The following is a 16,390-nucleotide window of genomic DNA, read 5'->3' on the forward strand; positions in this document are numbered from 1 at the left end:
TGGGACAAAAGGCTCTGATTGCCTTTGAAGCCACAACCAAATTAGTACTGAGCTACAGTACTAAAACTGCTTTGGAGCTGTAGTGCTGGAGTATAAATTTGCCTTCAGGCTTTCATGTCTGATGTTGATATACAGTAATTTTGCCTGGGAGAGACAAATGGAAGTGTGAGTTAACAAAGTTCTCATAACTAGCTTAAAAAATAAAATTTAATAACCTATTTTAGAAAGTTGTACTATTAAATTCTTCTACCTACACAATTAAAACATGCAAGTAAAGTCCAACAGACTACTCTTAGACATTATGTGATTAAGCATCTTTTAATATTTTTGACAAACATTGTAAGCATGACCAGAGTGAACAGTATATATTTGGAGTATGCCCAGTGATAGACTTGTCACTGAACTACCAGTTCAAGGAAACCTATTGGCATTTTAATTTCCTTCCCAGTTGAGCCATAGGATGCTGAAGTGATGATAGACCAGGATATGTTCCAATAGTGCCAAATTCTAATCAAAACTGAAGTTGTGCGTTACTAGCCAAGGCAGAGGCAAACAATTACTCAATTATTTTATCATACACAGAAAGCAACTAGTATTGAACAAAGTTTGGTCAACAAACTAGTTTCACTTACTTAATAATCTTTTTCGCTAATAACTCAATAGGCACAACAGTACCAGTGAGCATATGAACTTTAAAATGCACAATTGCCACAGACAGTTGACTTGAATACAGTAATAGTGTTGGTAGCAGACTTAGAGACGACTTTTAGATTCTGACATTGTCAAGTGATCTTGTATTTCTGGATCACCTAGTCATGCACTAGAGAGGAATTCCACAGCAGTCTCCTTCTCTTCAGTTAACTCCTTAGCAGTCAGATCCATCTTCTCACGAGAAAAATCGTTAATAGGAAGACCTTCAACAAACTTCCAGGTCTTGTCCTGTTTGGGGAAAAAGAAAAGCCCTCCACGTGAGAACAAGCTTCACTCAGTGTGCACAAAGGAAACTTTACAGTCTACGAACTACAGAGAACTAAATGTCACCTTTGAAGAGAATTTTCAAATTGGCTAATTTAAAACTAGCTTGCTCTTAATGATGTACAACACTGAGTTTGTACCTTAGTAAAGGTGGTAAGCATTGTTCACAGCTAAATGAAAAATCGTATTTTCCTGCTGTTGGATAAAGATCTGAACTTGTAAAAGAACCGAGTAAGACCGCTTTTTCAAACATGATCTATGCAGTCAGAAAAAGTTTACAACAAGTAGAAGTGAATTTTGTTTTCAAAGAAAACTTCCAGAAGTAGCTAGTCATGTCAGATTGCTTTGCTGTACTTATTTGACAACTACTTCCAAAACAGTGAACAACAGTCCTCTCTGTGACAGACTGCTAAAACCCTCAAGTCCCAGCCACTGCAGTTCCATACCAAAAGCACTGCTGTTAAAGAAGCTCCTGTGACAACTTAGCTAGGACTTGCAGAAAACACTTAGATGTAAATACAGACGAGTTACCTTGATCACAACAGGGAATGAGTATAGCAAGTCTTCAGGAACACCGTAAGAATTGCCATCAGAAATGACTCCCATGGAAACAAATTCCCCCTGAAAGAGAGAACAAAGATAATTTTCTCACTGCTAAAAGTAAGCAAAATTTTAACTTCCAATATATTGCACCTCCTGACACAGACTAGAAGAGAGTTTGATTATTCCCCTTCTCAACACACATAGATGCCTGAGTTCAAAGACACTGGCATGTAATCAAAGCATCAGGCAAACAAGGACTTACTCAAGAGTTACATCTTACCGCTGGAGTGCCAAACCAGATGTCCCTCACATGATCACAGATAGCTTTGGCAGCTGACATTGCACTGGACAGCTTCCTAGCCTTTATAACAGCTGCTCCACGTTGCTGAACAGTCTGCAATTAAGAAAATAAATAAATTATAAGCAGCAAAATCACGGTTTGGTCTAACTGTTGCTAGTGAATGCCATACGGAAAATCCGCCTTCCAAGCGTGATTTAATTTCATCAGTCAAGATGCTCTTCTATCAGTAAACGAACATGGCATACAAAGCAGAAATACTATTAGAGTTTTGCTAAGACAAGAACACGATGGAATATTTTAAAGGCTTGCTCACTTCTTTATACCTGCTTTACTGTTAGCAGCCCACTAACTTCTCTTACTAACCAGATCTTTCAAGCTTTTACCACCAAGAGACTTCAAGCATGTCAATAGTAACAGACTTCTTAGAGCCTCATTGGGAATTTGGGTTTTTAGCTGAATGCCAACATGAACTTTTGATGGTCTCAATCCTATGGTACTTAATGCATAAAATTCACATAGTCCCTGAAGATTCCTTCAGCCCCTCCTTATCTTAGCCAAACTATACGAGCACAGATCAGCATTACAATGTACCTAGAATGCAAAACCAGTATCTTGCTGCACTTTGCATGGCCAAGACAGGATCAAGGACATGTCAATGAGAAACTCCTGTAACAGGTTTCTGCTTACACACTGGCTCATGAACCTTGGTTGCTATTATACAATCATTTTTTCTTTATCAGCAAGCATGGAGTAGAATAAGTTGTATCCAAATCAAGATAGGACAGAGCACAGTCATGTGTCAAAACACACCCCAAGCCCCATACTAAATGTGTCTTGGCTAAGAAGTAGAATTTGGCTGTCAACATACCAGTAACACTGCAATACCAACCAATGGACATCTGCTTGGAGTCATGTTGAAAGGTTTTAGTAATTCTCTTCCACTTTATATTGCAGTTAGGTAGGCTGTTCTCTGTCTATTACTACCATTATTTTGTTTTAATACCTTCACTTATTACTAACCCACATTAAAAGACTTGCATGTTTTCCTTTTTTTTTTTCCTTCAGATTTTTGAGAAATGTTGATGATGAGGCCATAGATTATGATTTGCGGGAGGGGGGAACGGGGTGCACCACACACACAGCAGGGAGGGCTGCTAGGCTTTTTGGTGGCTGGGTGGGAAGCAGCCTGCTTCATCCACAAAGCCACTACAGTGAGCTGCCAATAGTGCTTGTGTGTCAGATGAGTTGCGCCTAAGTTATGACCAAATTTTTTTTTTTTGTTGAATCATTTGAGCAACCTAAGTGGATTTTTCTATCGGTGTTTACACAAGTTTCATAACGGCTTGAATTTTCAAGAGCAAATAACTGATTAAGACAAGCTATCTGAAGATGATTTACTCTAGATAAATGGATGTTCTGACACAGGAAGAGCTTGGTGGACTAAGTTAGGTATATAGTTTACAGTTTTGTGTGAAGTTAGGAGAAAGCAGAAGCACAGAAGGTTCTTTTTAAAAAAAAAGAAAAATCAAGATCTTACCAGGATAAAGTCTCCCTTCAGCCAGCTGTCATCTTTTATCGCTTCATAAACTCCAACTTCCTTCCCTTTCACATTTACCTTCGCATGGTTAACATCTGGATATTGAGTGGAGGAGTGGTTGCCCCAGATGATGACATTCTTCACATCATTAGAAGTCACACCAAGTTTGAGAGCAATCTAATTGGAAATTAAAGACATCCACTGTATTAACTTAAACTTCTCAATTCACAAACTTCTTTGAAAGTGCTGCTGTTTGTATTTAGCAGACACAACAGAAAGCATTCTACTTTGAAAAGGTTCTTTTTACCTGAGATTTAGCTCTGTTGTGATCCAAACGAGTCAAGCAACTGAAGTTCTCCTTTGGTATTGATGGGGCTGACTTTGATGCAATCAGGCAGTTGGTATTTGCTGGATTCCCAACTACCACAACCTTGATGAAGCATCAAAAAATATACTTAGTCAGAAATACTGTTTTTGCAAAACAACTCCTTCAAGTGAAATACAAAAACACTGTATATAGGGAATGGCTTTGCCTTTGACACAACAATCTCTTGGTTGTGTCCAACATGATTGTTTTATAAGTGTTGTTCATAGTCACTGAGTCTTCTGTATGCGCACAGAAAAAAATTCTAGCTAGGTATTTCCTTTACAGTTCGACAAATGTGAAAGAACAAGACTTCCAGAGAGATCTGCACATTGACCCACAGCCTGAATTCAAATTCCATGCTACTGGATGCATGAAAGCCACGATATATAGATACTAGTCAGTCAACAGGAAATTCACTATCACCTTAAAAACTGTTCCTAGACTGGCTGTCACTGCTTTATATAATTGCTTTATAATTAGAACAGTTGCTTATCTCAATGTTCATAGGCAGAAGTAAAATATTGCCTGAACTTAGATTGATTTATTACAATGGGAAAACCAATTTTTATGCACCCTTCATCTACTAATATGCCTCAAATGATTAACGTCTAGCTCCATATAATCTCAATCACACAAGCTAATCCACAAACCTTCCTTTGTATTTCCCCCTTTTGAAAATAAGTTCAGTAAATTTTCCATTACTCTGCAATAGTTATATTGATAGTTTTTATTCCAACTGTATAAAGCAGCAAACAAGTCTTTAGAAGCAGTAGGAAGTCCATCAGCAGAGGAAGTAGACATTAAAAAGTCAGTTACAAAGCACAGTTGGAGTTTGGGTCCGAGATTAAGAGCAGTAGGAGAGCAGCCACATGATCCCATTAACTGTGCTGAAGCGATCTGAGAGAGAACAATTAAAAGCTTCCAATGTTCCAAAGACCAAGTCACAAACAACTAAAATAAAGCCAATTTTTTGTGCAACTGTAATTCCATATTGACACTGAAGTTAAGGGTCATTATGTTAAAGCCACAGATGGATACAAAGTAGGCAGCTGCATGCGGATAATACAGTTCTCCCAGAGAAGAGAGGACAAGCAGAATACTTTTTTAAAATATAGGCTTTTATTTATTAATTTAAGAATTGCTGGTAACCACTCCAGAGTATGTGTGGAATATAGCGATACATTCTAAGACTTACCTTTTCCACTGAATGAATTAAGAACTAAGTCATCTACCTATTTAACATACCATATCTCAAACCTTGACTGTGGTATATTCTCCACGGCTTAAGAAAAGGAATGCCTTCACTGAATAGGCTCCACCTTGCACAGTATCATTTTACAATGTATTTAGATCTCTAAATAACTCACTAAAGAGTTAATTTTTAAAATTCAGTTTCTGTATTTACCTTGACAGTCTTTTTGGCATACTTGTCCAAAGCTGCACCCTGAGACTTGAAAATTTTCACATTTGCTTTGAGTAAATCCTTCCTCTCCATGCCTTCTCTCCTCGGCATGGAGCCAACCAAAATTGCTATGTCAAGGTCTTTGAATGCAACTTCCTCTTTGTCTGTTGGAATGACCTCTAAAAAAGGAAAGGGGAAAACAAAAATCTGAGTAAGATAAATACTTATGGCAAAGCATTAATTGGATTATTCCTCAGTTCATAAATAATATTTAATGCAATCTGAAAACAGCAGCACCTTTCCTTTCCAAAAATACAAATACAGTAATTTGGCCTTAAAGCCAAAGATTAAATACATACTAGTCAACAGTTTCTATATACAAATATTTAAAACTATAAATTCTAAGTACAGGAGAAAGATGTATGTCAAAATATACCTTTTGTTTCTCTCTAAATACATACGTGTATACATATTTATAAATACATATGCATACACGCATACATATATATGTTGCTCTTCACTGTTGCCAAAATAATTAATTTACAATGTAAAGTACCAAGTACCAACATAAATGAGGTTTTCCTTTACCTTTAACAACAATTCAAACTGAAGAAGGTTTGATTTGTACAAGAGCTGGAAGGTACGTGTTCTTCAACTAAGTACTGCAATAATTACTGTAGCTTCTACTGGCTCCCTCTCTTCTGCTTGTTTAGAACAGATGAACTTAACTTGCTTATGTGACTTGAGGAGCAATTTCTCAGTTTGTCTCTTTATGAAGAAGGTATTTCTAAAGAAAAGCTTTTTCATTTGGTAGAAGCATGTAGCCATAGCCAAAGATTCAAAGTTATTTCACCTTTAGGCCAGAATGCAATGTATATGTATATGTAGAGGTTAGTGATGATTTTTTGTACATGCTAACTACCAAGGTTTAGATTATGTACACCAAAACTCAGATATCTACTTAGTCAATTGATGTACTTCATGACACTCTTTCTAGCACGTTGCCTAAGTCAAATGAATTTAACTTCCACAAAATATAAAACCAAGAAAAGGATCGTCCAAATATTTCTTCTGGTTATCACCATTTAAAGAAACTTATAAATCCAGTAGCTATGTTAGAACATCTTGTTAAGTATACGAAAACATAAGAAAAACTTGTTTTGTCCACCTCTCAGCAGTGGCAGGGCACAGTCTTGCAGCTCCATCACTACACCTTCCAGAACAGTCATCATGGGGGTGATATCCAGCAGCACAAGCACAAGCGGCTGTAAAAGAACAATTGAATGTGAATTGGTCAGTCACCTGCTTTGAAGATTAAGTTTCTAGCAGATAACAGGACAAATTATCTAGTGCAAGGGGTATCAACTTCAAATCCATTTACACAAGCTGTAAAACTTCTCCACAAACAACTACATAAGCTTGCCTAACAGAGCAGGACTCATTTTTCCTAAAGAATAAAGTGCTAGCATATTGGTAAAATTGAGTGCCTACAAAAAATAAAAAAAAGCCTCTTACAGCTCTGTAGAACTCGGCAGTTTTGATACTATTCATTAGTGCACAGCAGAGAGGAGTGAAAATTCAGTTGACATTTACCTGTTCTTTGCCAAAGACATCTCCCTTGGCAATACTGTAGAGCAGCGAGTAAGCAATCTGCCCAGCGGCTCCAGTCACCAGGACTCTGATAGGTTCACCCTGGAAGAAAGTTGGGAAGACTTATCCACAGCCACACAGTGCAGGCTCACACCACCTCAGAGCAGTAAAAATTAAGTTACTACAGAAATAAGGTTATTTAACCTGGATGATATCATGTGCCTAAATGTGGATCAAGGCCAGCTCCTGGGATCACGCTGGAACCACCAGCAACTTCTCTACCTGCCTTTACAGAAACAAACCACGCTTTCAAAAATATCCCCAACAAGAAACACTCCTGGAAAAGCTCCTAAAACGCCAGGAATGACAGTCTGAAAAACTCTGTATGCCTTTTAACAGTGCTATTTTTTTTTAGCATAAGGTGTTTGCAACACGTACCCACTCATTAGACTACCCGCTTACACTTTAACCTCACTGAGACATTTCATAAGTTGTTGCACTTTGCCAGTTTTCAGATTCTTACAATACTGACGGTTGATTTTATTAAGCATTTTGAATGCTTACTTGCAACCAAAAACTTGCTGAATGCCATAAGCCAAGGGATCTGTTGGACTTATAACTAATGCCTCTCTAAACTGTTACACAGCAATTTAACAAATCCACAGACAAAAGCTACATTATGGACAAATAAAGACATTAATAACCCTGATATAACTGTCCATTATCAAAGTAACCAAAAACTCCAAAAAGACTGGGAGAACACTGTGCCAACATGCTGCTATATTGTAACTAAGAACAACAACAAACAACAACCAGAAGGCTTACTCAGCAGCAAAAGTCCATTTTGTTAATCAGAACCAGAACACTGGGAACTCCAGAGGCTAGTTAATACTGAAAAGGCAAAACCTGCCAAAGGCTGTTGTTCATAATCTGATATTCTTTAAGCCTGCTTTTTGCATCTCCCTTTTTCCCTATAGGCATTATGGCTGCGGTAGACTATGCTAAGACAGGAACAAGCAGACTCTGACCAGCCTGCTGGAATTACACACTCAATTTTTTTCAGATAATTAAAAGATGATTGTTCAAGTTACAGACAAATCACTTTACACATTTAATTATGTCTGAAGCGATTTAGTTGCATACTGGGTTACATTACAAAGTACAGCTTGCAGACTACAGGCAGTTGTTTCGCTTAGCACTAGAGAAGCTGCAGCTAAAATACCGAATCCAGTTTGGGGGCTCTGAATTTTAGAGGAATGTCGAAAACCAGGAAGGGTCCAGACAAGCATGACTTGGATGGCTGGAGCCCAGCTCTCACGTGCTGTAAGATGACGCTGAGGAAGCTGCACGTAGTCTGGAAAGGTAGAGGACACAGGGTGCTCCAACAGCAGCCTAGCATTGCTTCGAGGAGGGCTACAAAAATAACACTGCCAAATGCTTCTTGGTAATGGCAGATGGCAGAAAAGGAGGCTACAAATTGCAGCTTGGAAGGTTCAGCGTGGACATTACGAGAAAAATTCTTGGCTAAGGGGGTACTGCTGCACTGGAACAAGGTACCCAGAGAGTTTGTGCAAACTTCACCCTTGGTGGCTTTCAAGATTCAGATGAAAAAGCCATGCAATGCCCAATTTAGCAGCAGTAAAAAAGATTTGCTGTCGGGCTGCCGTGGACAACCTCAGAGCAAGACAGAGGTCAGACTGGATGACCTCTAGACATCCTTCCCAACAACATTCCTGCTATGAATATTTATAGGGAGATAATTTAGGGATTTGAGTATATACTCCCTGCAGTAGTTACCAGCCAAGCACAGCTGCATCAAGCTAGCATTAGATAACCACAAAAATGAGGCCACCCAGCAGCCATCCCATTCTACCCCATAATAGATAAAATGAGAGCAGAAGTGATGAAGTTACTACTCCTGAACACACAGATGTAGAACTCAATGTGACTTCACCTTTGTTTTGCATTACACTCTTCAAATATTTAGTTAAATAGCTGCCAGCTAAGGTGTTGAACTGCATTATTTTCTTTCGAGCCTGTCCTACTGGGAGTCTCAGACCTCACCAAAATGATGTGAAGAGAGAGGAAGAAAGCTGAAAATCAATTCTTCCCATTTTAAAATCTCAAAATTAGTTTCAGTGCACTGTTCTAGAGTAGGGAAGTTATACCCTACAAATGTACTATAATGTCTGAATGATGATGGGCAGCACAGACTAAGCAGGTTTAGCTGCCAACATTTCCAGGTGTTTTTAAGGAGACCCTACATTTTATTTAAGCAAATGGAACAATGAACGCCGTTTTAAGGCAGCTAATCATATATCAGTTTAGAAAGTAAGTACTGGAAAAATTACTGCGTTGCAAGAACTTGGCCTGGTAAAATCCTGTCTCAGTAGCATATAAAAACAGATCCTGTGTTACACGTTCTACGCCAGAACTCAGGGCGAAAACTGCCAAACGCATTTTCTTGGTGTTACATGGTAACTTAAATCAACATTGAATTTGACATGAGAATTTCTGCCGAAATAGAAGACTAAGAAGTTAGGCTCTTTCTCCTTCACAAACTGTGAGCCAATCTACGCTGGTGTCACAGAAGGTGAACAAATTCAACAAAATTTTTTTCCACTATATGCTTTCCACTTTATATGTTATTGGGATTTAAACATTAAAAATTTTAATAAATCTACTAACATTATGGTGCATATTTAGCACAGCAACAGAACAAGAAGATAAAAATGCCAGAGGTAGGTCTATTTTTTCCTGGGACAGACTTAGCATTTAGCCTTGTTAAAAAACCCTCAGTCTGACGCAGATCCACCCTCTCAAAAAATAATGCTTGTTACCATCCTTCCTGTTGTCCTCCCTCTATTTTGGGCTGGAAGAAATGCGACAGCTAACAAAGTGAGGAGTTCTTCCTATTTAGTTTTTTCTCTCCAAGCCCTCAGTATGTTGGATTAACAAGGTTAAGTATGTTGGATTAATAAGAGTTAACTCTTCCTAGAAAACTTAATGTCACATCACATCTAAGAACTGGTAGCACTGAGCATCTGAGGCTACTTTTGGAGTAGGGAGCTTAGAGAAGAATGCAGCTCTCGAGCTGACAGCTTCTCTGCATGGCAGTTGTAGGTGCCACACATTTGTGTTCAGGCACTTTAATCCGTGACTTGGCTCCTGCGCTGGCCTCCAACAAGAATACTTTCATGCGTTGGTAACTGCAGAGGTGACCTTTATTCACCCTCAGGTAGACATGAGCTAGAGAAAAAAAATATAACAAATCTAACTGAGCTATTTAATTCCAAAGTTTTTTCCACTCTGCGTAAATCAGATATGTAATTTAAGAGTTTTAAGAAACAGAAAGAGAACAATCATAAGAAGGAAGCAAAAAAGTGTAAATATTGCAACCCTAGATATGTTTGTCCTAATGTTCTAGTTCAACAATCATGTAGGATCCCCCCGCCTCCAAATCATCACAGATAAAAGTGAAGATTCTGTTACCAAATGATGAAACTGTGGGTTTAACACCTCTCCCAATCCAACTTTGGCTTAAGAACTCTATGCCTAAATTATCTTTGTGATTACTGCTGACCTAATATAATGACCTGTGATATCAGCAGACTTAAAATATCAGTGCCATACATGACAATAGCACTACAGTGCAAAACAGATCAGCAGGTTACAAAGTTTGGTTAAAGAGCAATATTAAATAGCCTGCTATATACCAGGTGTGGAAAGGAGAAAAATCTACGGCCTGTTTACACTACTCATGGACTTTGCATTACTAATTGCAATTACTAAAGAACTGAATAAGCATTATTGCTGCTGAAGTTTACTTTCTGTAACACGCCATCAGCTTTGCATTATTCCTGACCGTCAATGCCAACGAAGCTATCCCACCTTGCTGACAAGAATGCTTCAAGCGTACCAGTGAGCTTAACTAACCGCACTGCCTTGGAAACCTGGGGCCTCCCTTTGTGCCCCCAATGCAGCAGGGAAGCACTCACAATAAATCTGTCTGGAAATGCGGCAGAAGGAATCAAGACAGCCGTGTACTTTAGTAACCCAGCAGCGCTGTGGTTCACAGACAGAGTTCCAAAGGAATTCTTTCCTTCCCAAGTGACCTTCAGGAAGGTGCCCTTAAAAATTTTTTCCGTTTCATTTAGCTAACAGCGGTTGCATCAATAGACAGAAGATTTTGTTTCAGAGGTTTGAAGCCTTTGCCCAACAGCAGAAGAATACCTAGAATATTGAAAGAAAGAATGAAAAGAGCAATACTCTGAAGAGTCTGAGCACCAAAGGAACATCTTCAACTAGGAGATCCTTTGGAGACCAACAACCTCATGGCAGCCAGCATTTTGAAAGCTCAAGTGCAAAACAGAACATTTTGACTTGAGGTCACTCCTGACAACAGATATATTGAATAATAATAATAATAATAAAAAAAAGTAGAACAGACAAAGTTTACAGGCTTATGTAATCTTAGGATATAACTGGAAAAAAAAGGCAAGTTTCAGGTCACGCAGACATCTTTTTTGTAGATAAGTACTAAAATTAAACGTTTGAACGAGAAGGTATAATGGCTAGGTGAAAAAGCGAAAAGAAATACTTTCAAGATTATAAAGGAAAGCAAGGTCTCTGTACAAGATGCATGCACACGTGTGCGTGTACATACAAACCCAAGCACTCCCGTTCATCCATGCACCCTCAGTGCAGAGCTGGAGAAGCTCCTTGACAACTTGCAGAGCCTAGCAAACCCCCTGGACCTCTGACAGCACGCAGGGCCGAGACCCGAGATGCGAACACCTCGCCGGCATTTCTCCTTGACAAGACAACCGCAGCGGCCCCTTGGACGCCCCACAAAACCGGCAAACGCTCACAGGCTTTGGAAGCGAACGCGGGGCCCAAGCCGAGGCGAGGGCTTTGGGGAAGCTCCGGGGACCCGCCGGGTGCCATTCCGCGACCACCTCCGCCTGAAGGAGCGAGCCAACGGCCCGCCAACGGCCCGCCAACGGCCCGCCAACGGCCCGCCAACGGCCCGCCAACGGCCCGCCAACGGCCCCCCAACGGCCCCCCAACGGCACCGACCATGGCTGGGAGCGGCGGGCCCGTCAACCTCGAGGTCACCTCTACGGCGCGACTGCGACCGCCAGCAGCGCCGCGCTGAGTTACAGAGGCAAGGGGCGGGGCGCGCCGCCCCGCGCAGCCGCCCGGGGAATGTAGTCTCGCGTCCCGCCGCCTTCCGCGGGTGGCTGCTAAGGAGGAACTACAACTCCCAGCGTGCCTCGGGGCACGCTCGCCAGGCCCCCCGACGCTATTGGCCCACCGGGCCCGTTCATTGAGCGGACGCAGCTCGGGGGCAGCAGGCGGCGACTGCGCATGCGCGCCGGAGAGAAGGGGGACGGGGGCTACGGCAGCGCGGAGATTTGCGCATGCGCCAGGCTTGGGGGTGGGGCGCGAGGTATGCCGGGAAATCCCCGGCCTGGAAGGAGGGGGGACGAGGTCACCGCGCGTGCGCAGGCGGCGGGGCTTCGGTGGTTGCTAGGTGACGGGCGCGCGCGCGAGAGACCCCGGGGCTGCCCTCCCCCCCAGTCACCTCAGAACCTCCCCCCCCCCTTCCCTCACAGCCGGGGCCCCGTCACCGGGCTGCGGGCAGTTAAAATAATAAAACCATAAAACAATCGGCGTGGTCGTGCTTTGTTTGGGGAGGGGGAGAGGATCCAGCCTTCTGTCCGTGCCCGCAGCCGGGCCGGCGGTGGCACAATTGATGTTCTCGTCCCCGGGTCCCCACAGGGCTCCTCAGAGGACAAATCCCATAATTCAGCCCAGGCTCGCTCGTCCCAACGCTTTGCGGCAGGATTATGTGTTAATCCTATTCCAGGCTTCGTAGGTGATTTGGTTTTTAATACTCCAGGCAGCGCGCAGGCTGACATCCGTCAGTTTCCCCTCAGGGAGCAGTAAATTGCTCCTCCAGGGCAGCGGGTGTAAAATGGAAATGTTTGTGCTAGTCGTGCAAAGTGTGCTCATTTTTAGCAAGTCTCATCGCTAATTGTCCTTATGCCACAATTCCAGGCTTCCTGTGGCTTGGCCGAGACTTTAGCTGAACCTCTGGCAGCTTCTGACGTACAGAAAACTGCGGTGTCAGAGTTGGAAAGGTATAGTTGTGCTCAGTTTTATTTTAAATACCAAACTCCTCAACACTGTACTGACTTGTACCCGTTATTAACCGTACGCTTTTACCATGAATGAAGTTTATACCCAAGTTCTGTGCTGGGGGTGAATTTCAAAGCTAAATAGCTGCAAGCAAAGCTGGGCTCTGGCTTGCTGTGAAACCCAGAGAAGCCTGTTATGTAGAAGGGCCCCTAGTTTCAAAACGTATTCCCAGAGCTTCCTAAGATGCTTTACACTAGTGGCTCTAGTATTTTTTTGCACCCAGACATTGTACAGACTTAATTATTGCTATTTAAGATTATTTAAGATGTAAATTTACATAAAAGCTGGTGTGGACCCACATAAGGTAATTTCCACTTGCTATAATGAGTTCATTTTAAGTTGATTCCTTATCAATTTTCAGCTAAATCAATGTAAGCATGCTGTAAACTGATTTGCTTGTCAATGTGGCAGATTATATTGGTTTAATGGATTTCAGTTAAGCTAATTAAAATTTATTCTGTAGGTAAGGATCTGTTTTCATTCTCTGTCCTCTTCTGTCCAAGCTTGTGCTCCTTGGCTTATTTGTTAATAAAGGTAACATACGTAGTGTTGAAACTGATTTGTCAGAGATGTGTATATCAGTTTATTTTAAATCTGTTCCTTTTATAATTAGTCCCAGATAGTGCAGTCTTAAGCCAATTTAACTCTGTCTTTTGTGCTGACTTAACTGAAGATATGTTAAAGTTTTGCCTTTTGTGAATGTGGTGTAATTTTCCTAGTTAGCAAAATATAACAATTCTGCAATTTCCTTTTTTCTTGGCTTAAATTTGTTTTATATTTGCTAGGCTTTTATGTCTTCCAAGCAAAACATAACTGCACTAATCTAAACAAGAGGAATGCGAGATGCTTCCTTCTTCTCCATCTGTTTTTTACACCTTTTTTTTCCTGATATTTATTAATTTTTAAAATCCTCTGCTTCTGGATATAAACCTTTCTGGCGTTCTTGCCAGGAAATGTTGGTTCTTGGTCACGTTCCTATTGCATTTAGCTCATGTCATCAACTTCAGATTGTCGTCACTGCAGGAATCTATGAACATACAGTGTTTGAGTTTCTGCATCCCATTCTTCCAAATCCGTGTGCTCTTTATCTTCAAGAGCTGTGATGTATTTGATTTCTTTTTGTTGATTTATTAGTCTTAACACCTTTTCAATGTTTCCGATATTTTCACTGAAAATTTAACACCATTTTTCCCGATCAATTTTGTTACAGTATTCAGATTTCCTCCAATTTGTTACTGTCTCTTAGTTCTCTTGCCACTGTTTCATCTTCTATTTTTTGAGATGGTGAGATGTTCATGTAATTCTTTAAAAATTCTTTAATGCGTCCCCCATATTTTATTAATGTATATCTCTTAAGTAGCGCTTGCAGACAAAGAGCTGTGTAAATGCAAAAAATTAAGTGCAAAAGAAGTAATGGAACTTCAGCATGCGCACAGATTGGACTCTAAGATGATTCTTGAAATATATTTTACAGTTTTTTCACTCAGTAGAATTGAATTATGTGGAAATTGGTGTAATTAAACAATGCAATTAATACTCAAGATGTTTCGATCTCCATCTTGTGAGGATTAAGTATTATTTCTCAACGTGACTATTAGTTTTGAAGGATACTCTTCCAGAATTCTATGTTTTATTTATATAAGTACACATATATATATTTCAATATTTTAAAATAAATTATTCTCTGTTAACAGGCGGCTGTGTTCTTTATATTTTGGATCAGATTTTCTTTTTCTTCATTGCCATCTATAGAAATTATTGAATTATTTTGGGTAAGTTTTTACATTCATTTCCAATAATTTGTGAAGTTATCTATTTATTTTCTCCATTTAGAATACAGTTATTCTTTTACCTAATGCACTTGCTTACAGTTTTTATACAAAAATGTGTCTCAGGTAGCTAAACCTATGTGATATAAGTAATTCCTGAATTGTTTAAGACTAAGTAAAAAAAAAACAAAACTATATAATTGCTGCTTTCAATCCTAGAAATAATAGTAGAATTTGAACAATTTTGGAAGCCTACTCTCCATTATGATCCAAGGGAATAGTAAAGGATTTTTCAGAAATAAAGTGTTAAAAAAATAGTGAAAGGAGATTAAGAGGATCAAAACCTGTTTTTTTAAAATTATGAGAAATCTGTAAGTTTTTAAAAAAGATAAACATGTAGATATAAGCAAGAACAATAAAGATCTTAGCTTAGAAAATGAAAATAGATATGTTGCATAAGGAACTGATGTTTTTGTACAAGATTTTTTTTTTATTCCCAACTCGAATGTCCAATTCTTCCTTTTTCACTGTTCATTTCTAACCTTCAGTTATGTGATACTGTACAGGTATTAAATGGTGTGAAAAAAGTCAAGTATCTAGACATTCTTCTAATAACCCTGACTTTATTTTATATATTTTTGCTGTGGTTCAGAAAACTTTCTTAAGAAGTTTTACTTTCTATCTATGGAACCAGTTTGTTTCATCCTGTAGCTTCATTTTTACTTAATAGTTTGGGTGTGCTTTTACGTAATTAGAGGTAATCGAACATTCATTAAGTTATTTATAAAGCTTCCAGTATGTTTTCAGTAGGTGGATAGGATGCCATGTAACATTCTGTACTCATGTGCGTAGTGTGAAGAAACAAATGACGTATAACGCACTTGTAACGTCTATTAGTAATATTTATGAGCTATTCATGAGTTAAATCTTAACACAAATTATGACCAGAATGTTCTTTTTTGTTGCTTATTTTTGTGTACACCACCAGTACAAACACCTGCTACACATTTGACAAATAGTCTTCTTGGTTTCACTCCTTTCACGTAGCAGAAATTTGTATTTTTCTTGATTATGCAGAGACTATGTATCAGCAGCACAGATTTTCTGCTCACTAAGGCTGACATGTGGAGGTTGACTGTGCTTTGTAACTTGGGTGAATTAGGTACTTCGTCCCATAGTAAGTGAGCTGTGGTGGTAGAGGTTTTTGCAAACCATCAGGAGATGGGAAATGGAAGGAAGGGAAGAGTAAGAGCATCCTTTGCAAGCAGGAGAATGGCATGAGTATGGCAGAAGTCGCTTTTCTGTATTTGTGGTCTGGCTCTCTCTGTCAAGCAGTTTTCCAGAGCACAGAAGCTAACTGTACATTAGTGACAAAAACTGCAAATCCATAATCAGGACATCATGGATTCTATTAGCTATTTGAAATGCTTGCAGTAAAGAGCATCTATTTTTTTTCTGTACAGATTTATGAGCATAATAAAGCAACTTCATTTGGAAATGTGATTTCCCATTTAAAATCTATTGAGAAGAATGTCAGATTAGGGATTCACATTAAAAAAAAAAAAAAAGCCACTTAGGCATTTATCACAATAAGTGGTACATTTCTTTGTGTCATTTTGTTTTTTGAGTGTTATGAAATTGTTGTGTTTATGTAGTGGGTTTCCAAGGCATATCCATAGCATCGACGTTTTTGAGACATTTG

General features: G+C 39.7%; 2 protein-coding genes across 7 annotated transcripts in view; one reads left to right on the plus strand and one right to left on the minus strand.

The window, feature by feature from the left end:
* Positions 1 to 302: 302 nt before the first annotated feature.
* Positions 303 to 11,928, minus strand: MDH1 (malate dehydrogenase 1). The gene is made up of 9 exons (XM_080584736.1): positions 11,795 to 11,928; positions 6,719 to 6,817; positions 6,294 to 6,390; positions 5,129 to 5,304; positions 3,664 to 3,786; positions 3,357 to 3,533; positions 1,799 to 1,912; positions 1,507 to 1,596; positions 303 to 939 (listed from the first exon to the last, which is right to left on the minus strand). Exons 1-9 carry the CDS (start codon positions 11,795 to 11,797, stop codon positions 814 to 816), a joined length of 1,005 nt encoding a protein of 334 aa, XP_080440862.1. The 5' UTR covers positions 11,798 to 11,928; the 3' UTR covers positions 303 to 813.
* A 230-nt stretch (positions 11,929 to 12,158) lies between these two features.
* The window catches only part of WDPCP (WD repeat containing planar cell polarity effector), a 152,209-nt gene continuing 147,977 nt past the window's right edge, over positions 12,159 to 16,390 (plus strand). For 3 of the 6 annotated variants that reach the window (XM_080584724.1, XM_080584723.1, XM_080584729.1), the window contains exons 1-3: positions 12,159 to 12,596; positions 12,779 to 12,861; positions 14,614 to 14,691. Coding sequence is in view for 1 of the 6 variants with exons in the window: in XM_080584726.1 (XP_080440852.1) it covers positions 12,764 to 12,861 (98 nt within the window). In the remaining 5 variants the exon portion in view is untranslated. The other 3 variants (XM_080584725.1, XM_080584730.1, XM_080584726.1) reach the window with 2 other exon arrangements.

This window comes from Anser brachyrhynchus, assembly GCF_964034855.1.
Source record: "Anser brachyrhynchus genome assembly, chromosome: 3".
Taxonomy (NCBI): Eukaryota; Metazoa; Chordata; class Aves; order Anseriformes; family Anatidae; genus Anser; species Anser brachyrhynchus.

Excerpts from the sequence above, each read along its gene's own strand:
- MDH1 (XM_080584736.1), bottom strand. Across the intron at positions 3,534-3,663 it reads ACAACAGAGCTAAATCTCAG|ATTGCTCTCAAACTTGGTGT; the intron begins GTAAAAAGAACC and ends ATTTCCAATTAG. Across the intron at positions 1,913-3,356 it reads TGAAGGGAGACTTTATCCTG|ACTGTTCAGCAACGTGGAGC; the intron begins GTAAGATCTTGA and ends TCTTAATTGCAG.